Raw genomic sequence first — 24887 nt, forward strand, 5'->3', positions numbered from 1 at the left:
AAAAAGTTTTGAATAAAAGGGTGCCAATAATTATGGCCAATGTTTTTTTGAAAAAAATATTTATATAATAATGAGATATTTCCCCTCTTTCAATTGTTTTTCTTCAATCAAATGTTCAATTTTTGTGATTTTTTTTTTAATGAAACATCAAAAGCATAAACGATGCAGACTTCTTTGCTCAAATTTACCAAAGGTGCCAATATTTGTGGCCACTACTGTATGTTTATTTTTTATTAGAGACATTGACAAATAAGGTTGCCCGAGATGAAAAAAAAAAAAAAAACAAGTTTAAAAATCTAGTTTAAATCATGTTAAGTTTGTAGAAAAATAATGTGTGTGTCTATATTGGTTTAATACATTTCTGAAAAACATTTATAACATTTTCTACAAAAATGAAATTTAATGAATTAAAAAAAAATATCAAGTGGTATAACCATCAAGTAAAAGATTATTAAAACACTTTCCTTGCACCTGGAACCCTAACCCAAACTGAATCAAACATATTTTTCAATGTATTTTCTTTTTAAATATCGAGAATTTTTGAATCATGAATATCAATACGTTTTCTTGGGTTACTCCAATTGACCTAACAAAATAAGCCTTTTCATAAAAATATCAAATATTTTTGTATTTGTTTGTATTTGTGGTCACATGACAACAGAACGTCTTAGCTGCATGTTGGTTACACCACCTGACTTTGATTTAGTGGACAAAAGATTTTCAAATATTATTAATATTATAAAACAAAATTTTCACTGCTTACTTTTTGAGAAATAGTAATTTTATATTTTTCCAAACTACTTATGCCAACATTTATTTCTATTTTTAAATGATTAGTTCACCTTAAAATGAAAATTCAGTCATTTACTCACCCCTGTGTTGTTATATCTCCATATGACTTTCTTTTTCTTAACACAAAGGGAGAAATTGTGAAAAAATGTTGTGTTTGGCAGTTTGTGGTGAACACCTCTTCAAGCTTCAAAAGAACACAAAAGTATAATTCAGAAGTCTAATAAATTATTCAGGGAGACTCGTGATTGTTATGAAAGAATATGATAAGGTATGGTGCGAAACAAACAGAAATCTAATGTATTATTTTAGTGAAAATGTTCAATGACTATTGATCTCCTGTGTGAACGTTTTCATGATAGGGCACAATAGCAAGAGTTCACGCAGTGCCCTCACAACACTGGGGCATTCAAGTGAAAACTTGTTCTGTTTATCTAAAAACAGGTCCTCTACAGTGATGGTATCAACAGAACACAACACAGCTGCACACAAAACAGATAATAGAACTTACTAAACATGTCTGAAGAGTTTGTAGTCAAAGAATTTATGTATTTCTATGCCCAGCCTTATTTTTTTTAATGGAGTACTCATAAATCAACCAGAAACATAGAGGAGGCTACAGGCAGCCACAGCCACACAGGGTTCTAACATGATGACAAACGACACGTGATAAAAGGAATATTTTCTACAGTAATAAGAGTTTTTATCCTAACCCGCTGTGATGGATTGTTTCTAACCAAACCTTATCGTAAGATTTCATTACAATCATGAGTCTCATGGAATAATTGATTAGACTTCTGAATTATACTTTTGCATTATTTTGATGCATGTCACCATAAACTGCCATTGTATCACATCACTGAGCACAACATTTTTTCACAATTTCTCTCTTTGTGTTAAGAAAAAGAAAGAAAATCATATAGAGTTATGACAACACAGGTGTGAGTAAACAATGTCTGAATTTTCCTTTTTGGGTGAACTATCCCTTTAAGAATTTCAGCATTTATTAAAAGTTTATTAAGTTTTTTTACTTTCTCTGGATGGTTACACCACTTTTCTTTTTACTTTAAACACCCTGAAAAAAAACCATCATAATAGAGGTCTTTTCAAGCTATTATTTTGTGTGAATTGCATTTTTATTTTGTATAACTTTATAGATCTGAATAAACAGATGTTTTTAACCCATTTATCAAGATCAATAGATACTGTATGCTGTATGCAAAAGATTCTGGAGTGTAATGAAACTTATTGTATGTTCCAGTACTAGGAGTACCTTCTTTTCTATGATGTCTATTTCGGTGTTGCACAGTTTGTCTTTTTGGCTGTTTGAGAGAGCAGCGTCATCTTTCAGAGATGAGAGAGGGTTCACTGGTTTGTCATCCTCTGGCATCTCAGTGCTTAAAAAAACCACACAAAATTAACTTGCAGCGCAAATACAAATTACAGCCCTTAAACTAGGGGTAATTCTTTACAAAAAATGTGTTCTAACAAAAGTGTTTTTAGTGTTTTTTGCAAGGGATATTTTGAGAAATATAGGTAGTTATTGAGTTACAACATCACACATCTTTATATTAAACACAGTACATTACATAAACATTACTTTAATCATCAGTGTCTGATAAAGTAATATGTGTCAATCAGAAATATACAGAAGTTCTGTTCCAAAATGAGCTACCGGTATATTAAAACCTCAAAAAAGACCAACGTGGAACGATCTACATATGCAGCAACTGTCTAGGGTTTTTCACACTTAATGCCAAGGCCATTTCACACTGTATACCTTTAGCAGTGCAATGCTAACCCTACTCCGGAGCAGGTTTTTTTTTTTTTAACTCTGTTATAAGCATTGCTAACACCTTTTTAATTATTCTAAGCGTGAAGTGTTGCTTTACTCAGGGTTAAAGTGGGGTTTTAAAAAGACCATAACCCGGGGTAAAGTGCAGGGTGAAAAGCCCTTCTGTGTGTGTTACACAAATACTGTAGCATGAGATTCCATTAGAGTTTGGCATTAGCATATTGCTAAGCTAAAAATGATATACATAAAAAATTAAATAAAAGAGAGCAACAGTTTGGTTCTGGAAGCTTAAAAAAACATACATTTTCTCCATAGGCGAAATAATATTTTTAATCTTAACAAATAAATCTTTACAGACAGACCTACCGTGAGCTCTGAAATTGTTAATTGATAGTATATGCTTCTGTTGAAGCCATCATTTGGCGTTATTTTATCTTAATAAAAAATAAATCTTTATTAGTAGAATTCCTGTTGTATAACTACACTACCCATAATCCTGATGACAGACCCACCAATCAGAGAATTACAGCAAACAAACTGCGGCAAAAGAGCTCTGCAGTGACGGCCCACTTCCATGATGCACTGTGAATGACACAATCGAATCGGTGTCTCTACACTCTCAACCTACTTATATTTATACGTATACTGCTTATATACAACTTTAAATCAACATTTTTTTTTTCTGTTGTTTTTAATTCAAGTTTGTCATTCGCAATGCTTCATGGGATTGCAGTTCATTCCCTCGTTTTTGACAAATACAGGGTTAACTGTAATTTAATTAGATATTAACTATTAATATTAGAGCTGTTAGTATTAACGCTTAAATGCATGCAATTAATAAAAAAAAGTTTAACACGTTAATATGGTTTTAACACTTGTGTGAATGGTGGAACCTTTGTAATGTGTCCACCCGGAAACATTACACGTACATGCCGCAAACAGAAACACAACAGTGCCAGAGACCTTCTACCAAGATCAGCCTACAAGCTTAGCATAAAAGAGCATATCACAGCAGTCCCATAGACATTCTATGGGCGGTACTGATGAAACCGTTGATCGTTGCGCTCTCACATATGATAGAGCTGTGGAGGTTGTTATCTCAGTAAATAAAATTATCTCTGACAGCTCTTCCCTGTCATTGATAAAATGATGGGGAAAGGGGCTCTTAATGCTATTTGATGTACAAAACAAGCCCAGATGGGACTTGTGAAAGTAATTACCACAGAAGCATGTCAAGTCTTAACTCTTGCAGCTCTTAACTCGTCATATTCTGCGTTTTGGCAAGAGCTTTTCATGGTGAGTTCAAAGCGGTGCTTGATGCCCTGATGCGAATCATGAACGCGGCTTTACGACTGGTCTAGGAAAGCGGCTAGCCACAGTCGGCCGGCAAATTAATATTGCAGAGGATGAGTTTTAATGCCCATTGCAATGAATATACAACCTATGTGGGGACTAGTTCTTTCAATTACTCAACCTCCCACTTAAACTTTGGGAAATGTTTAATGTTTCTTGATATGGTGCTATTTTAGATTATTTCTATCTTTATATCGTGGAAGGCTTTGTTTGGAAAATGTTAATAAAAAAATATATTGCTACATATTGTTTTGTTTCATTTCCCAAGATGGAATGAAATGCATTTTGACAAGAAAAGAATTATATACAGTATCAAATTTCAGCACTTTTAAAATCTGGGATTAACTACAAGAAATGATGTGATTAATTGTGATTAACAAATGTAATCGACTGACAGCACTACTAAAATTATGTTTATTGATACTTTTCAGCATAGAATTATTTGTTTTCATTAAGAGTCACAAAGCTTTCTGGATTTGAAAAATAGAATGTTTCTCCATGAAGCATACTTGTGACGCTGCTTTAGAATTCAGCAAAACAAAAGGTATGTAAACTTTTGGAATAGCCCTCATGTTGAAAACGTGTCTATTGTGCTTTAAAATGCTGTCTTGGTAGCCAGTTTTGCAACAAAGTATTTGTTTTACTTAGATGCACATTTAATGCCTAGTAAAGGGATAAAAAGAAGTAGGGGACTTGACTTGTAGCAGAGACCAGGGCTAGTTGTCACTCAGGGAAGATAAGAACTATAACGGTTTTAAATAAAAAGTCCATTACACAAATTTGTGTTTTCTCTAGCAGTGGTTTTGTATGTTGTCATTTCGAAACCCCCTGAATAATTTCACCACAATGAACCACACTGGAATGCATTCAGGCAGGAGTCACCTATTTAATGACCGAAAAGGTAAAATCTGCCTTTATTATATCAGGACAAGATTTTTTTTTCATAAAAGTAGTCTTATTTTTATTTGGACAAGTTGTAACATATGTCACAAATGTAATCTTTTTTTTTTTTTTTTTTTAAACAGTGGTTGGCCAAAAACAATGCTTTATATTTTTGTGTTATTTTTTACATTTTTGCTGTTTTTGGAATTGTTTGTGTTACATAATAGTTCTAGTGTTTCAGTTTTGCTGAAAAACCAAATAGGCCGTCATGTGTTCGATTAACTGTATATTTTTTCCTGGTCAAACATTGTGTAAATGTTCAATAGCTTTGTAGCCAAGACTTTAAACGATGTGCCTAGACAGAATTTTCTTTAAAAAATACTCCTACCCTGAGAAATCTTCACTGGAGTAAAAAAGTGTGACAACTAGACCAAGTCTACCCTATATTTCATAAATATGCAGTAGTCACCTGTCTGTGGCTTTCTCTGGGTTATTAACTTTCTTCTCCTGTTTTTTCTTGTAGTGTTCCTCCATTAGAAGAGTGTCCTCAGACAACAGCTGCTCCATCAGCATGAGAGCTGTCTTCCGATTGGTTAAAGGGTAAAAACTGCGAGCTAATGACTGGTCAGCTGAAACTACCTCCTGAACTAGCACCTGCCACTCTAGTTTGACCTTTGGATACTTCCATTCCTTGTTTTCAAACACAAGAGACCCATCTTCCTTTTCACTACCATTTTGTTCCCTACTAAGTGCAGGTGTCTCGCTGGACTCCACTCCCGGAATAACAGGAACTGTAGTTATAGGTGTGCTTTCAATCAAATTACATGGGTTAGGCACTGCATTTCGGGGTTGATCAATAGTTGTTGTTTCAGTAGATCGGCAATTGTTTGCCTCCAATTCATTTGTCTCAAGCGTTGAGATCCATAAACTGGGATCTGTTGTGACTCCAAGACTAAGGGAAACGTCTTGAGCAGATACAGATGCCTCACTCACATCCTGATGAGAAACCTCCTGCTCTTTTCTGAAATATATAAAAAAAGACATAATTAATAACGATGCCTTTAATGTGGCCAAGTAACAAAATATTTATTTTTTACATTTGTTTTTTTTTTTGCAATGCTTGCCCATGCAAATATCATTTCCACAATGCTAAGGAGTTGTGGGTGGTCACCAGGGCATTGCTAAGTTGATTCGTATTGGTTTTGCTCAGGTATTGTGGGTGGTTTTTAGGGCATTGCTAGGTAGTTGTTTACTGGCCAAATCAAAATAGCCCACCTCCAAACCTGGTCTCTAGATATGGCTTGGGTCCCTCCTTCAATAGCTGCGTTTCCACTATCGGGCCAAATGAGATCATGCTAATGCGCGCCAGGGCCATTCGAGCTTCTCACTGTCACTTCCGGGGCTGCATCGTGCCTCCTCGGGGCTTTCTCGGGGCCACTGGCCCGCCTATTACCCTTGTGCCAAACAAGGCCAACCGGAAATTGAGTGTAAATGGCAGTTTTGGCGAACTTCCCAGGTTGTGTATCCAGCGGTACAGGTTCGGGGGGAAAAAATGTGGGCACAATACAAAATCTGCTAAAATGCCCAATGGACAAATCAGTGCCCAAATAAAATACTTTCCATGGTTCAGTGAACTTTCACAGATGGTGTGCTGTGACATCGTCCTGCTGTTACTGGAGAGACCACTCAGGACACCATGGCAGATACAGCCAGTGAGTTGTCAACGCTAACTTATCTTGTCGTTTACATTTGATATAAACTAAATATTCTAGATAACTAGATACATCAGCTTGAGCTTCCTTCCTGCTTGTGAAATGGGTGGGGTGTGTGACATTGGCATCTCAGCGGCATATTAAGGATGGGTTTTTGGGCAATGCTGCAGAGTTATTGGCCCGATGGAGGGAACGCAGATCGATTTTGGTCTTGCGGCTTGAGGTCCAAGGCTATTGGCTCCAGCTGGCCAGTTCATAGCCCTGGCTCTCACTGGCATGTGGAAAAGCAGCTAATGTAAGTCTATGGGATTTTTTAACCCGTTTAATCGTCCACCAGGTAAAAATCGCAAGTCTGATCACTTCGAAAATAATAGCACACCTCGTCTCAACAAGCCACACAATTTGAGGTATGTACATCACAAATGGTGCAGGACAAGTTACGAGCTGCAGACTTGTGTTTAGGGGTTTGTGCAAATCCCTTAGGTGTGAGAAATAGTAATAGATAAGCTTGCCTTATCAGTCACCACTGATAAATACATATACAAGGATTTAGGGTATAAAGTACCTGATATCCCGCTTGATCTCACCAGATTCAATGGGATGACTAGAAATAGGCACAACAGTGTCATCTCTATTTTTAGTTCCTTTGCGGTGAAGAGCCATATTGATTTCATCCTCATGGGAGGGTATATGATTTACAGAGACAATGCTATGGAATTCATTTGAGTCAGGTGGAGAGGACAAAGCATTTAGTTGGGAGTAAGAAACTGCTGAAGAGTTTGGTGTTGGAGATGGCTTCTTAGAGTGTTGCTTCTCAGGACCTGCCTGAGATTTATCGGAGTGTTCTTCAGAGCTCAACATGGGGGAACAGCTTTGATTTAGCATACTCTTCATTTGTTCCTGTCCTTTACTGATTCGCTTCTCTTTTACAGACATAGCCTGCTTGTCCTGCTGTTGGTCAAGCTGCTCTGAGCTCTTGCTGAGAACTTTGGGATTTGAGATTTTCCCCACTCCAAGTTCCTCCATAGACTTCCCTCTTGGAGCGATAATTCGTGCCCACCGGTCATCAGGAACAGATGCTGTACGACTGTGATGGACCACAGTATGTTCCTCTATTTTTCTCTGAAACCTGAAAAAAAATAAACATGTTTTTTTGTGCATTTTGTAGTTAGCATCAAAATATTATGTTTAATCATATCATTAACCAGACCAAATAAAAATGAATCACATTAATGTCTACCAACATGAACTAAAATGTTTCATAGTTTACTGTGAGGTCATAAGTCAAACTCAATTACATAAAAAATGTAGTGTGAAGTTTTTTTACGTAGTGGTGCATAACCATGCAAAAGTTACCGCCACATTGCTAGGATGTTGTAGGTTGTTGCCAGGGTGTTGCTATGAAGTTGCGTGTTACGCACCAAATTTTTAATCTTAAGGGGCTTTCACAAGGGAAATCTTAGGGAATCTTAGGGAATCAAGGCGATGCTCAATGGTAGCGTCAAGTGGCGCTTTGACCTCCAGATGAAACACGCTGGAGAGAATGTCTTGTTTTGATTTTACAGCTGGCAACACACAGTAATGGTACGTTATCAAAATTGTCCGGTAATCATTGGCTGCTCAAAATGCCAGTAGCAATGGGGTAAATGGGGATTAAACTATTTAAACTGAGACCCGTGTGTTGCTTACAGAAGTGCAATGCAGTGCTGGGGCCAATGCTGAAGCTGACACTTCCCTCTATATTGTTAAGCAATTGTTCAAAATCTTTAACCCTAAAGACGAAAGTCTACTTCAGTTTTTCTGCATGCTGCTACATCTCGCACACAGTGTACATGGCATAAATGTAATCATCAGCACAGTTTGAACGGACAGTATTTTTAACCCATGCATCGTCTGCTCATGTGCCTGAAGTTAATTGTACTAAAGAGTATCAAAGCAGTAGAAACTCGCATACAGGCTCACGGTTAACCATTTCGCACGTACAGTCAAATCGGTGTGATTACACAAGGCTTGGATTTGAGGTGTACGATCAAACAGGTAGAAGCTGAAATAGTGCTGCAGTTTTCCAGCAAAATGGCGATTTATACTTCTGCGTCGAACATTCACCATAGGCTATGCTTAGTTACAGCAGTTACACCATAGCCTATACTGTAGCCTGACTTGCACCTCTTCAAAAATGTTACTATGCGTCGGATCGAAGCAGACCACAACAGCTGTGATTGGTTCACTTTGTAACCACAGACCCCCCCACCCCCCAGGATGATAACAACGATATCTGAGGTAGCATTGCATTATATCTAGATCATTTAAAAATATATTAATCATATTACATTGTATTTGGACTCTAAAGAAATTGTCTCAATTAGAAGCACCTGCTGTTTTTATATTCTATTTGTGTTTCATGAAGTTACAAGTGAAATGCAACCAATGATATCTGTTTACAGCTGATAAATTCTTAAATCTTTTTTCTCAGGGCTTTTACTTGATATTAATTCAATATTTGAATGAAATAATATGTGTTATTTTCTACTCGTGAACTTTCCGGTCTACACGATGATTTCACCATATGTTTGACAGTGTTGTGTACAGTAAATAATCATATTTCATAAGTTATGGAAATGCAACTTAATTTTTCAGTAAATTAAAAACCACCTGGTAAGAGTTGGTTATATTGCCTACATGCATTGTAAAGTCTTTAAAACAATCCCCATTAAGTGTTCGCATGTGAGTAGTTATTTAATTTGATGATTTCTTTTTCAGAAGAATGCCAAAATATTTATATATTATTATAATTATTATTATTATAATAATAGAGCAAGCAAACAATAATTTTTTCATTTATTTGCTCCCTGCAATGCAGGCAGCATGTATAATAAATAATAATTACCTACATTTCAACATGTTCACATACTTTAAATTCGTTTTTTATGCTACAGTAATTTAATAAATACTTTTAAATCCACAAATTATATTGCTTTTATTTATGATTATTCACATTTTGGCTGTGTACTCGCAGAATGCCGCAGACAGCAATGCAGAACAATAAATGGAAACCAACTCGATGGCCACAATGCTGAGCCTGCGACATAGGTTCCATGCAGAAGCATAAATCAGCCTAAAGCGGTTGTCATAATGCACAAGCTGCTCAAATAGTCTTTTCAACATCACAATGTATTTATTTATTTTTTAATGTTACAAACGTTCAAATAATCACAAAATAAAAGTTCAAAGCCATTACCATCGGAGCGGAGCAGGCAATTGTGTTCGCGATTGTATATTATTGATCATAATCAATCATTAAGAATTATACCCTAGTCTTAAGGATGAGAAATAGTAATAGTGAATCCGGTCCTAAGCACAAAAAATTATTTGGAGAATGACCCAGTCTGACCTCTGCAATTATACTCAGCAATAAGAGCAATAATAGGTCACCTTAAAATGTCCTTGTTATGACTGATTGAGAACTCATCTTGATGTTTTCGAACCTATTTAACAAAAAATATGTTAATATAACAACATGACAATAAAAAAATGTGGCAGTGGATGCTTTAAGCTTAGCTATGTAAAACATTTTTATAACGTACGTGGAAAACATGGGGAGTCGAGGTGCTGCGTGCCCGAAAGAACTCCGGATGTTCAGGCTGGTCTAGAAGGCTCTCCATAGAGGCAGACATCCCTGCTGTAGAGGACTCCTCTTTTGAGCTGGACTGCCTTGAGTGAATGGTAGACTGAGCAGTGATGAACTGCGCATATTTAACAGAACTTGACACTGAGTCAAGAATGCGACCTGCAGAGAGAGGCCTGTAGAGCTTCTTGGAGCCTGCAATGCCAGAGTTATGTCTGGAGCTCAAGTCAGACAGCCTACCTGCAGTTGAATTCCTTTGGTTGGGTACATGAGGAACTGGCTGCTGGGGTTCAGCAACCTTTTGACCAGTTTTACGTTCAATGTATGCTACCAAGGCCTTATGCTGAAAGTGCTTCAGACTTGATTTTGAGAAGTTGGAGGCAGACAGAGAACGTCCTCGTGTTTCAAGCATCTTCTGCCTGGCAGCCACTAGACCGTAATCACCCTCTGAGAGTAGACCTTCCCCTTCATTTCCAAGAGAGCGGCAGGTCGTATGAGCAGGTTGATCTGATAGCTGGTGTAGCTTCTCAGGTTCAGAATGAGAAAGCTTTTTCTGGTCTGCCGTCAAACGCTTCCTAGACCCTACTCGAGGCACTTGTGGTTGAGCAATATTCTGTGGCTTCTCCATTTCCTTTTCCATTCCTTTCTCAATCTCCTGACAAAAGTCTTTTATGTTCTCCTCCTCTGTTCCTTGAGGCTTGTGCAGTTGTGGGGTGGGATTGTCTAAGATAGACTGTTGTGATTGTGGACCAGCATGTATGATAGAAAGCTTTTTGTTTGTCTGCTGCTTGATTCTATGGGGCCAAGAGAGTTGCAAATCTTTTCTTTTAAAGGAAGTTGCCCTCAAAACCTTGGATTGCGCATCTTTCAGTTTCTCCTTGTAATACTTTTTGTAGGAGTCATCTAAGGTACCGCAAGGGTAGGAAAAATCATTTGGTTGTTCTTCTTTAGACATTTCACTCTGATGATATTCACTGTTAGTAGAGCTTTGCCCATCTTTTCTTGCCTTCTGCTTATCTTTGCCACAGTCTGGACTCTTGGTTTCTATTCCACAATCACTATTGTTTTTGAACTTGCTTGTAAATGAAGCCCTGTTGGCTCCCGTGAGGCGGTATAAAAGTGGGGTTGTCTCCTTGCTGATCTTCTCACTTGGAACATCTAATTGAGGCTGTCTTGAATTTCTTGTCATCTGTTCATCATTCTTGAGGCGACTGGAATGGTCTTCCTTAATCGTAGCAGGGGTTATCTTTTTACAAACCAAACTGTCCTCTGGACCACAGTAGAAGATAGGGTGGCTGGAAGAGTGATGTCTGCCAGTTTCTCTACTTATGACCCTCTGGTCCTCCACACCTTGAGAGGTCTGCTCTGACTTATAAGATGGATGTTCCACAACTTCATTCTGAAAGGTGAATTTGTGATCCTCTTGAAAAAACAGTCTACCACTTGGACCACTGGGACTGCTCTGCCTTCTATGTTGAGCTTTAGAAGACCACTCACTAGAGGTTTCCATGCTTGCACTGTCACCAACACTTTGCATGACACTGGGCTCAGAGGACTTGAAGACACCGGTAACAAAATAAAATTCCCCTCTGTGCTGAATATTTCCACTGATCATGTTCTGTGGCATATGGACAGAGTTGACATAGCATTGCTGCTCAGAAACAGGACCCCCATAAGCTGACTGCGACCTCTTCCGCTGAGTTTCAGAATGGCCACTCAAAGACTGCTGCAAGTGCTCTACTCTACTTAAAATGCCTGTAGATTTTGGTGGTTCAAGAACCTTGTCCCAAAGGTCTTGCTTGAGCAGATCTCTCTGACAATTCTGTGAAATTACGTGACCACAGCTGGACTCAGCCCGGACACCAAATACCTTGGGATTACCTGTTTGTTGTGAAGTAGAAATATCATCAAACTGTCCTTCGGGACTCTGACGTGCCCTTGAGTTTTCAAGGTTCCTGGTTGTTACAAAACTGTCCAGGCGTACAGGAGGTGGTGGGGGTGGGGGTGGTAAAGGATGCGTAGGAACTGGTGGACTTTCAATGTTAGAGCAGCCATTGCTGCTCTGATTGTGCTGTTGCACAATGGCTTCCATGGAATGGTAAAGGTGGTCCATGCTCTTTGAATCTGATTGAAGAAAGTTTGGGCTGTATTTAGTTTTCGCATATTTCGGATCGGTGTAGTGCAGACTGTGTGACTGGAGTTCATCCAGTAGGAAGGGAGAGGGGTAATCAGGGACTGTGGAACCTCCAGAGAATGAGCTATAGGCAGAGTCCCCTTTGCTGTGGTGGTGGGTATACTGATCAATACTGCTACTGGACTTGGCCGGTGAGAGTCGGCTAACCGGAAGACTTAGAGGATGTAGGTCAATGTTACTCATTCTCTCGAAATGGAACTGATAGGAATCCATCCGTGCTGCAAAGTGGAATTATGGACCTAGGTTAAATGAAGAAAATGAGACACTGTTACCTCTGTTCTTTCAAATTATTTCTTCATTTTCTCACTATAGTCACAGAAAAGCCACAGAAACCTGACACCACCTGTAACAAGCATATTCAAATATTTGAGAAAAGAAAAACCTAATAGACACAATATACAGCTGTCCCTACACTAAATCATTGCTCTGGTTATGAATTAAAGGGAGTGAGTTAAAGGGATCCTCTAACTATCCCGTTAACCAATTTACAGCATTGCTAATACTATTTTATACAGAAATGAGGCAAATGCTGCTCTCCCACAGCTTTTAAGTTAAATGAAAGTAGCTAGTTAGTTAGTTTGACATTTACTGATACTATTTGTCCACTAGTGGAAGAGCTTTTTGAGTTTGTCAAACATTGTAATCCTTTCTTTAGTGTGCAATTCAAACATAGCAAAATTTCATAACCTTGAATAGTGTTAATGCTTATGTAAATGTTGATACTGACATTATCTGATACAGCTGTGTTAATTATGTCTTCTACGCCCCAAAAGAATGTGCTTGAACACAATTTAAGCATAGTGTATGGTACTGTGCAGTACTCTGTAAGTCCCCTAAGATAATTGCTAAAGCACAAATCTGATTTCATTTTTCAATTCCAAGCACTTTTCTTGAGTCTTATTTAGCAGCTCACTGTCAGGATGACTTAAACTGCTTGAAGGATTGCAAGGGGAAATGTTTTTTTTTTAACTAATGTCGAAACTGCTTAAGCTGACTGGTAAAGTGAGTAATAATGAGGGATAAAAGGTAAAAAGAACGCTTACAGTGCATACTTTCAAAAGACAAGTGCCACTGAAGTCGTGTGTGCCAAGATAACCCAATATATTTATATTTTCAATTAAGAGAGCTACAGCACTGAACAGAGGCTCAGTGACCTTATAATGACAACCCTAATGAGAATCCTGAGAATGGGGGTGTGATCATAAATGTCTGGAATGCAATTTTAACCTGGAAGAAATATTTTGGGAGTAATCATGTGATGATTCTTAGATGGATTATGCACTGATGAGATACCCATGAATGCTAATGTTATTAAAGTTTAGGTCTTAAATCTATATACAGTGCCTCCATAAAGTTCGAGACACTTAAGTCAAATAGTTAAAGACACCTAATATAAAGTGAGACCAATTAAGTTATCAGTCATCTTGCGAGTAGATCTCATCTCTGGCAGTGTTGTTGAGCAATTAATAATGATGGATTGCATTCATCTGTATGCTTAAATACACTCACCTAAAGGATTATTAGGAACACCTGTTCAATTTCTCATTAATGCAATTATCTAATCAACCAATCACATGGCAGTTGCTTCAATGCATTTAGGGGTGTGGTCCTGGTCAAGACAATCTCCAAACTGAATGTCAGAATGGGAAAGAAAGGTGATTTAAGCAATTTTGAGCGTGGCATGGTTGTTGGTGCCAGACGGGCCGGTCTGAGTATTTCACAATCTGCTCAGTTAATGGGATTTTCACGCACAACCATTTCTAGGGAAAAGGGAACAACATCCAGTATGCGGCAGTCCTGTGGGCGAAAATGCCTTGTTGATTCTAGAGGTCAGAGGAGAATGGGCCGACTGATTCAAGCTGATAGAAGAGCATCTTTGCCTGAAATAACCACTCGTTACAACCGAGGTATGCAGCAAAGCATTTGTGAAGCCACAACACGCACAACCTTGAGGCGGATGGGCTACAACAGCAGAAGACCCCACCGGGTACCACTCATCTCCACTACAAATAGGAAAAAGAGGCTACAATTTGCAAGAGCTCACCAAAATTGGACAGTTGAAGACTGGAAAAATGTTGCCTGGTCTGATGAGTCTTGATTTCTGTTGAGACATTCAGATGGTAGAGTCAGAATTTGGCGTAAACAGAATGAGAACATGGATCCATCATGCCTTGTTACCACTGTGCAGGCTGGTGGTGGTGGTGGTGGTGGTGTAATGGTGTGGGGGATGTTTTCTTGGCACACTTTAGGCCCCTTAGTGCCAATTGGGCATCGTTTAAATGCCACGGCCTACCTGAGCATTGTTTCTGACCATGTCCATCCCTTTATGGCCACCATGTACCCATCCTCTGATGGCTACTTCCAGCAGGATAATGCACCATGTCACAAAGCTCGAATCATTTCAAATTGGTTTCTTGAACATGACAATGAGTTCACTGTACTAAAATGGCCCCCACAGTCACCAGATCTCAACCCAATAGAGCATCTTTGGGATGTGGTGGAACGGGAGCTTCGTGCCCTGGATGTGCATCCCACAAATCTCCATCAACTGCAAGATGCTATCCTATCAATATGGGCCAACATTTCTAAAGAATGCTTTCAGCACCTTGTTGAATCAATGCCACGTAGAATTAAGGCAGTTCTGAAGGTGAAAGGGGGTCAAACACAGTATTAGTATGGTGTTCCTAATAATCCTTTAGGTGAGTGTATGTCCTCAAAAATAGAAGTAAATGCTGTACACAAACACTGTGACATGCCATGTTTGTTTGTGGGCAGGTTAAGTAGTCACATATCATGGTAATACACCAAACGAAGTCAGTGGATAAGCGAGCCAGTTTGCAATAAGCTCCAGATTCTCCCGGCCAAGAACCAGACGAGCACAGGCTCTGGTCAGAGAAGTAGCACCATTTCGGTGGAAGGGCTATGTGGAACTGACTTCATACAGCCACCAAAAATCACTTTGACAGAAGTCATTTGTTAGAAGTCATTACAAAAATGTTAGCTCTGATGTTTGCAAATACCACTTGCTATCATATTTATCAAATGCAGTGACATTTTTGTATTTTTAAGTGTGACTTAAGCCCAAAGTATGCTTCATTCAGACTCCAAATTTCATCATCAGCAGAGTGTGCGAGCACTAAATCCGTGCATCTTTGAACATGCAGAATATGCATGCACCTGTAATTATTTGCACTAATTAGTGGGTCCACAAGGTGGCAACACTTACATTTCAGCCGTTGCTCTCATGAAGAAGTGCTAGAAGATGAAAGGTAAAAACAACAACAGTGGATTTGCAAGTCAAGAGCGTGTGCGTAAGGAGGTCTGGAGATACCTGCATTTGAATAACTCGAGTTTGAAGGAATATAAAAGACATCATTATAAGTCTAAACTCCAGAAGAGAAAATCTGATGTCATTGCAGTTGTAGAGCACACATGCCCTAAACGTCTGTGCATGCACAGCCTTGATTTTGACTGTTAGCATCAAAATGGAAGTTTACCCAGGGCTTTAAATGTCCAAATACTTTTTCGGGGCACTGAATGTGTCTTTGGTCCATAAATGTCACAGTAGGTGTCACAGCTACATTTAGCTCTTATATAACTTAAAATAAGGCGATATGTATTGTAAAAAGCACAATACAATTATAAGTGAACATGTTAAATCTGAACTGTGGTAATTCCTACAACATTGTTATCTTAGACACTGTTGACAATACACATTTGTGGGTGTTTCTTCAACTTTGGACACTTTTAGCACTGTGGATTTCAAGAAAGCACAAGTGTTGCTAAAACATTTGTCACTCTCACAATTTTTATATAGATTTTTAAATGTGTCCACTATTAATGTAAAACAGTGTATTTACAATACATGCGTCACAGGAGATTAATGTCATTTTTGTAATTCTTTCTAAAAGTTTATTTATTTATTCATTATTTCCAGTACATCTCAAAGTCTGCATTGTGTTTAATAGAATTCTGTGGTGGAAATGGCGTGAAATCTGTTATTCTCTGAAAACAAGTCGCAGTATCTTGAGTCACTTGCTTCTTATGTAAATGCATCTTATTTTATTTATCCTGGAAATCACACAAAAGTACTAAACAGAAAATTACTAGAACATTTCATTTTTTTTAGCAGCATGCTGCCAAACTTCTCTTACCAGAGTAAGAGTTTGGAAACCTCCTAATCCAAGAGAGACAAAAGTAGTCTTAAAGTATTTAAACATCTCTACAGGCATATCCTGGAAAACATTCTCCTTGGAAGTTCATTCTGATTGGCTGTTTGGTCAGAACTGCAAATCTCTCCTGAGAGGAATGCTGGGAGGACGGATGTGCCTGTGACGTCCACCCTGCAAGTGCACAATGGGTGCAACAGAGGGAATATTTCACTGCTGATAATGGTGTCCGAGGAGCGAAAAAAAGGCCCCGCATTCCTGGCTGGCTTCGGAATGAAGAGGGCCCCGATGCCATTTATTTTCAGAGTCCTCTGCTCAGGGAGAGCTGCCAGGCAGGAGGGGTGGACTTTCAGTACAGGCCCTCTATGGGCTGACCCTCCCCATTAGTACTGTGAATGGGATATTGGGATGGATGATGAAGCCTTTAAAGTCATTCGAGTTGGTCGAAAACGTACAATTTATTTAGAATCATGTTCTTGGAAGAGTTCTTGTGTACTCAAGAAGAAAGAAAATGAAATCTAATTTATATCTGGGTTGACGCATCAAATCTCAAATGAACCTTTTTTTAAAACAGCAACAAAAGACAATTTTTGGTTAACCTTTTAAGCTCTGAGGGTGTTTTCAAAGATTTCCTGTTCCTATACCCAACGGCTTAAAGGCTTTTACCTAAAAACTAACAAGGAGGGTCAAGTGTTTGATACCATTATAAAGAGAACTTTTCAAATGATTTGGAGACTCTCAGCCTAAGAAACTGCTGAAAAATCAAATGACAAAGCCAAATATTTTATTTTTTCTGACTTGACATTATATATCTCTGGATGTAAATAAGGTTGCTCCGAAAAGCTTTGTTTTGTTCCCAATCATGTCAACTATAACTGAGAATTTTGTTTGTTGATTCAACAAAGCAATAATTTAAAAAAAAGCCAGATGGTGTGCTCACATTGTTTACAATTGCTTTGTTTGGAATATCTAATGATCTATGCATCTGATTGTGTGAAGCCTCGCTTGAAAGATATGGTATAATGATATGTGATATTTTAGGTCTTGTTTATTTTTTGTGAAGGTATAAGTGAAAACGCAGCATATAAGCATAAATGTCAAAGACATATACGGAGCTATTACTTGCTCTATTTTTGTCTGCGAGTAAAAAATTAGGATGGTTGTATTCTAGTCTTTAAGAGTTTTCCATAAGTTTGATATTTTTACTGATTGCAATAATCTGTGCAGTGCAGAACACTTCTTATTTGTCTGCAACTTTCAAAGCACTCAGTTTTTATCATTATGCCTGCATGCATTGTAAATTAGAGCTTCTAGGCTTAAAAACAATACCCATTTTTGTGTTTGTCAAGACTGTATTTATTAATACTTTGACAATTTGTTTTTGGCAGACCCGCCAACCATCCAAACATAAAGGGCTAAAGCTAAAGGTAAAATTTAGGTGCTGTGACTGGTCCAACATGATCACACGGGAAATCAACATGATGCCTTCGTAAGTTAATTTTTATCAGACATTTTGATCACACTTTACAATAAGTTTCTATTCGTTAACATCAGTTAACACAATGCTTAACATGAACTAACAATAAACAACACTTTTATGGCCTGTATTAAATTAGGTTCATGTTAATTTTTACATATACAAATACATTTTTAAAATAGAAAATTGTTTATGTTAACATTAAAGCAAAATTAACTAACATGAATGATGAAAAACAGTATTAAAATAAATGAACATTACCCAAGATTAAAGTTGTTAATTGTTAGTTCATGATACCTAATGTATTTACTAATGTTAACAAATACAACCTTATTGTACAGTGTTTCTGACCTTTAAGCATCAATTCAAATGTGATCAACTTTTCCTGTGGTGCTACTGATAGTATTGCACGAGCAACATCAGAAAACAAGTTTCTGGTCTTGCTAAAACCAGGGAGTAATCATGTTCACATAAACAATGATGAGCACAATTTCGGAGGTTGCATTTTCACTGTAAATCACACTTTTACACTGATGGTTAGGTTTAGGGTCGGGGCTTGAGTTATGTAATGGTTATTAAACTATCCATTCCTGTTGACTGTATGATGTCATTTACAACTAAAAATACAACTCAATTTTGGTGCCATACTGTGGACATTTTACCCAGAAATTGGAGCTCACACATGCTCAAACCTTCAACAACACTTCCAGCTTCGACCAATGGGGATTCAGTAATTAAGATTTCGGTAAGCACAGACTGATTTCAGCAGCAACACTTTTGACCTTCTGATGCCAAATTCATAATGGCTGCGTTTTAAATGGCGTATTATCAGAGTATATACTGCAGTAGATAAAGAACATACTTTTCAGCTGTTTAATAAATTATCCACTTTTGTTTTGCGTTTTGAATATACTGTGGATTTGCACATCATGGATAGTACAGTGTCCAGTGGATGCGCATTTGTAGAGCTAGCCGCATGTAGTTGGCACCAGTGTGAAAACTGCTCCGATTTGTCTGCAATTAAAAGTCTGAAATGTAAATATGAACAAACATATCACATAAAATTCTTACAAGATCAAATGATCTTCCACATTAATTTTGCAGTTCTTTTTACTGTACAATTCTTCAATTCAAGGTATTTTAGGAGAAACATCTGAAATAATGTTGATACTTAAAGAAATCACAAGTGAAATCTTCATTAAGTGCCCTGAGCTATGAAAGATTGACCTCTGAGCAACAACCTTTTCCTCTAGGTTACGGTCTCCAACAAATACTTGCAAGTACTTGCAAAACCAGCAGATAAAATCAAACAGCTAAACAATCTAACACCTCTGCACATCTCAACTGATATTCACTGGAAACCCACAGGAGTTCACGAATAAAGTACTTTGCTCATTATGAGAAATGCCCCGCAGGTGCATCATTGAGGTAATCACTTGTGTCACTCCCACCTGACAGGCCCTTGACAAACATGGCTGAAGTACTCAAACCTGCTCTAAGATTCATCCATATATAGTCACATTAGTTGCAAGTGATTAATATATATATATATATATATATATATATATATATATATATATATATATATATATATATATATATATATATTATTATTATTATGATTACCATTTTTATTAAAACACAGAAAAACAAAACATAAAAACACAAAATCATGCCTCTTCCCCAAGCCTCAACAAACACCCATGTGGTCTTACAGTAACACATATTAAAGAAAACAAAAACCAAACAACTAGAGGGAAAAAAGAGAAAAGAAATACACAAACAAAAATATATAAATCTTTAATAAATAAAAAAAAAATTAAAACAAAAAATTTTAAAAACAAAAAAAAAACACACACACTGACAATTACCCCTCTCTCTCCTCTATTCCACCAGAGAACCCTCCAGGAATGCTAAATACCCACGCCATTTTCCTACAAACAAATCCAGATTTCCTGATCTTCTATAAGACCCCTCATCTAAGGCTGCCACTCTCCCCATCTCAGAGCACCAATCCTGAAACGGGATGCTCCAACCGACTTCCAACCCCTCAAAATCACCTGTCTGGCGACAATAGCACAGGTTAGGACCAAATCATCCACATATTTATTCTCCACATTGATTTCTGCCCCATCTCCCAAAATACAGAATCTGGGGCTAAATGAAACCAGAGTGCCCAAAATTCAGAACCCTCAACCAAAACCTTTCTTAATCTTAATGCACCCCCAATAACATGGGTTGTATATCCATCCTCCGTTTGCCATCGCCAGCAGGTAGGCATGTCATTAAGACCAAGCCAATACAGTCTAGAGGGGTCCAATAGAATCTATGTAAAATCTTGAACTGCATAAGATGAACACTTGCATCTCTAAATAGAGACTTGACATTTTTTAGAATCCTAGTAGACACTCCTTCCTCCAACACAAAGTTTAAATCTTTCTCCCATAATCTCTTGAGAGAAGTTGAAGCTCCATCTCCCCATACTCTGAATAAACAGGGAGTAATGCACTGATGCCTCACGACCTTTTCCAAAAGCAGTAATCACCTCTCCCAAAGCATCTCCCGCTTTAGGGGGGTGTGTGCTACTCCCAAAAACAGTACAGAGCATTTGGCGCAGCTGTAAATACCTATAAAACAGAGATCTGGGAATCCCAAATGATGACCCAAATTCTCAAAATATTTCAACACTCCACTCTCATATAGGTCGCAGAGTGTTGAAACCTCCTCACAATCCACTCTGAAAGAAGTTTATGCGCCACACCTCCCACCTCCACCCCTGGAAAATCATCCTCCTTTCAAATCGCGGCTGCTAATGGTTTCAGGGCAAGACAGAACAATAATGGGGAAAGAGGGCAACCCTGCCGAGTGCCCCTATTCAGAGTAAAATAATCTGAAATTAATCAATTTATTTGTACCGCTGCTACAGGGTGTCTATAAAGTAACAATCCAACCAATAAATGTACTCCCGAACCCACACATTTCCTTTTTATTTCTTAAAAAGATAATTCCATTCTACCATATCAAACACCTTTTCGGCATGAAGTGAGATGGCAGCGACCGGAGACTGATCATTTGCTACTGACCACATGATATTGATAAAATGCCTAATGTTATCAGAAGAGCTGCTGCCCCGAATAAACCCCACCTGACCTATATGTACAAGAGATGTCATAAATGGACTTAATTGGTTAGCCAAAATTTTTGACAAAGTTTTACATCTAGCTGGATCAGGGAAATGGGACGGTAAACTTAACACTCGCTGTCCACTAACCTTTTTAAGAATTAGGCTGATCCGGGCTAATGTCATGGTTGGGGGAAGCTTTTCATTTACAACTAAAGAGGATAAGTACTGTAATTTCCGGACTATTGAGCGCACCTGAATATAAGCCGCACCCACTGAATTTTTTAAAAATTATTATTTTGAACATAAATAAGCCGCACATGTCTATAAGCCGCAGGTGCCTACCGGTACATTTAAACAAATGAACTTTACTCAGGCTTTAACGAAACACGGCTTGTAACAAAAATAAATAGGCTTTAACGAAACACGGTGTGGCAGTGGGGGCGTGGTCAAGCGCCCGTCCGTACGTTCCAGGTAAGGCTCTTAATGGCCCTTACCGCTTTTCTCTCCCGGACGGGCGCTTGACCACGCCCCCGCTGCCACACACGGCTTGTAACAAAAAAATTCGCAGTAAACAGTAGCCTACCAAGAAAGTCATTGGTCACTATCTTCCTCCTCCTGTGCACTGAAACCACTGAAGTCATCTCCTTCGGTGTCGGAGTTGAATAGCCTCAGCTTTAGTTGCCTTTTTGCACTGAGTCAATTCCTCACACTGCTGTTTCCAACGTCTTATCATCGACTCATTAAGACCAAGCTCCCATGCAGCAGCTCTATTTCCTTTTCCAACAGCCAGATCAATCGCCTTCAACTTGAAAGCTGCATCATATGCATATCTCCGTGTCTTTGCCATGATGAGGGTGACAAAATGACTACCGTAATCAGAATGATGGGAAGTTAGAGCGCGCTCGATTTAATCTAAACAGTAAACAAAAAAGTTGTTTGACCTTAACCCGTTCGGCAATTTCATTGGTCTAATGAAAGCTTCTGAAAAATTTGAAAGTGGGAAAAATATATTAGCCAAGTCAATGTTTAGGTTCAAAGCTTGGGAAAAAGTTGCGGCTTATAGTCCGGAAATTACGGTACATCAGAGTCTCTAGTTTGAGAAATAGATGCCTCACATGTACTCAGCTGACAGCTTCATTGAATTCTACCGGCTAAACACCAGTTTCATGTACAACAGTAAAGAGAAGACTCAGGGGTGCAGGTATTATGGGAAGAATTGCAAAGAAAAAGCCACTTTTGGAACAGAAAAACACAAAGAAAGGTTAGAGTGGGCAAAGAAATGCAGACATTGGTAGAGTGTGTTATGGATCTTAACCCCATTGAGCTTTTGTGGGATCAGCTAGACCGTAAGGTGCATGAGAAGTGCCAAACAAGACAGCCACATCTATGGCAAGTGCTACAGGAAGTGTGGGGTGAAATGTCACCTGTGTATCTGGACAAACTGACAACTTGAATGTCAAGGATCTGCAAAGCTGTCATTGCTGCACGTGGAGGGCTCTTTGAAGTAGTTTAAGAAGTTCAGAATTTAAAAAAAAATTGTAATAGTAATTTTTCACGTTATTAATGTCCTGACTATACAATGTGATCAGTTGAATGCCAATTTGGTGAATAAAAGTACCAATTTCTTTCCATAGGGAGCTAAATCTGTACATTATTCCAAACTTTTGGCCGCCAGTGTAGCTTCACAACCTCTTTGTTGTGATCACCGTTGAATTCTTTGAAGCGTTATATGAAAATGGTTTGGTCCAGTGTCTTCTCTATATGCTTTCAGCAACTTCTAAGTGCCGCTGCAAAATTTCACATGGTTAATTTAATATTCATGACACAACATAACGCTTGCTAGTCCCAGTCAGCTGCACACTTTCTACACTGCACACAGTAGTGATGTTTACTTTGTGAAGGAATCTGCCTTCTATCAGTTTTTGAATGAATCATTCTCGTTCACCTCCATACACTTACTCATATTTCTTGTTTACAGACATCTCTCCGTTTTAAAACCAAAGAGCTTTAGTTTGAAGTGCGAGACTGTTTGGTGGCTTTTCATGCCTGAAAAGACTGACTATATCACAAGCCAATGGCATTCAGTGCAGGCTGTGAAGGAGCATATTATTGGTATGACCCACAGAACAAGCGAGGATCACAATCTGTTGACCGACTGAAGGAGAGGAGGAGGAATGTTGTTCTTTTACTTCGGTAATCTTGTGGTGTCTGTATTCTTCAATTTTGTTTATTAATGTTTATTGTAGAAAATGACAATATTGAATATTAGCTGGCTAGCTTAAACAATGTAAAAACAGTTTAAAAAACAAAACATCTTTGCAACAGAGTGGAAAACATTAAATGGGCACATAGTGTCATTGTGTTATGTATGACCTTGTCTTGTTTTACCGTTGCCCCTTTGTTTTCCATTTCTGTCCCTTTTGTAGCTCCACAGTCTTCTTGTTAGCGTTCGTGTTTTCTGTCATTGTTTTCACCTGTCCTCATTAGTTTGCCATTTGCTTCTCTTTGTCATCTCGTTATCTTGTTTTGAGTTCTGTTTGTTCATTGGCCCCTTTGTCCCTTGTTCATGTTTATACCCCGGTTTTTGGTTCAGTCCTTGTCTATCGTTGAATGTTTGTTAATGTAGTTAGCCTGGTCTGTGTTCCCTGCCCTAGTTCTCTGTTCATGTTTATTTCCCCATTGAGGGTTTTCCTTTGTGTTTTGTTTATAATAAAGAAAGCTGCATTTGGATCCTCAACCTTCGTCTGCCTTCGTTGTCTGCAATTCGTGACACATTGGATGCTGAGCCACCCCTACTAATCAAATCCTTTTTACACCCCTGTTTTATATGATCAATTTGTATTATTGTTTAATAAAAAATAGTGCAAGTAATTTTCTGCATTGAGGGATTTAATTATTTGATAGCTATCACTACAGCAATCTGTGCTTCCAGAGCCATTCAAGTGTCAAAAGCTCCCAGTAAATAAACACACATGAGGCAAACATGAATAAACAATCTATAATGATTCTAAGGTCGTTTTAAAGGTGCTGTAAGCGATTTCAAAGTCAAAACAGTTCATCTCAAAGTTAGTCTCAATAATATTTTTGTCCATACGTATGGCTCAGATCGCTCTTTCAATGAGAGTAGTTGTCTATGTAGATGGTACAGAGCAAGGCAGCTCACAAAGTTTTCGAACAAAGCCCTTTTCTGTTTTTTAAATGGCTTTCTGCAAAGAGGAAAGAGATTATATAATTCTTAAGGACACCCAGACCCTCAGAAGCACTGGAGATCAGTCAAAAAGGTGCTAAGAAGTGCAAAAAAATCGAAGTATATCTGCTGTCTTGAATTGCTCCAGCATATAAAAGCCAACTAACAACCAATCTCTTTAAACTAGCACAAAATGTTGAACATTATTAAAATTTAATTTATAACATAATGATTTTATACAAATCTTGTAACATATAGAAAGCAGAAACAAAGAATAACAAGTTTCCAGCATATTAAAGAACGCATTGTTTTAAATATTTCCACCGTCAAACATGTCTAGAACGATTAAGTTTAAATTTTAAAGATGCAAATGAAGCCATAAAAGGGCAAGAAAGAACTGAACTTTAACCAGAGAAATGTTACAACACATTCCTAACATGACTCGCTAAGGTACAAAAACAGGACAAGGTTAATGAACCATGTAAAAAAAAAGACAGTAGAAGGATGCATAAAACTAAGTGAGGAAGAGGCCCACTTATGAGGGTTGACGACGTCCTAAACTGAGAGAAAAACAAGATAA

At 38.1% G+C, this 24887-nt stretch overlaps 1 protein-coding gene across 1 annotated transcript in view; it reads right to left on the reverse strand.

Annotated features, from left to right (window-relative positions):
- LOC127627701 (protein Shroom3-like) overlaps window positions 1–24887 on the reverse strand; it is a 56487-nt gene that overhangs the window by 8138 nt on the left and 23462 nt on the right. Inside the window, exons 3-7 of the mRNA XM_052104204.1 lie at window positions 10116–12589; window positions 9964–10016; window positions 7097–7660; window positions 5289–5840; window positions 2063–2186 (exon numbers count right to left, since the gene is read on the reverse strand). Of these exons, the coding sequence (XP_051960164.1) occupies window positions 2063–2186; window positions 5289–5840; window positions 7097–7660; window positions 9964–10016; window positions 10116–12563 (3741 nt within the window). The 5' untranslated portion in view covers window positions 12564–12589. The remainder of the gene's footprint in view (window positions 1–2062; window positions 2187–5288; window positions 5841–7096; window positions 7661–9963; window positions 10017–10115; window positions 12590–24887) is intronic.

The sequence above is a fragment of the Xyrauchen texanus genome, chromosome 34 (assembly GCF_025860055.1).
Source record: "Xyrauchen texanus isolate HMW12.3.18 chromosome 34, RBS_HiC_50CHRs, whole genome shotgun sequence".
Lineage (NCBI taxonomy): Eukaryota > Metazoa > Chordata > Actinopteri > Cypriniformes > Catostomidae > Xyrauchen > Xyrauchen texanus.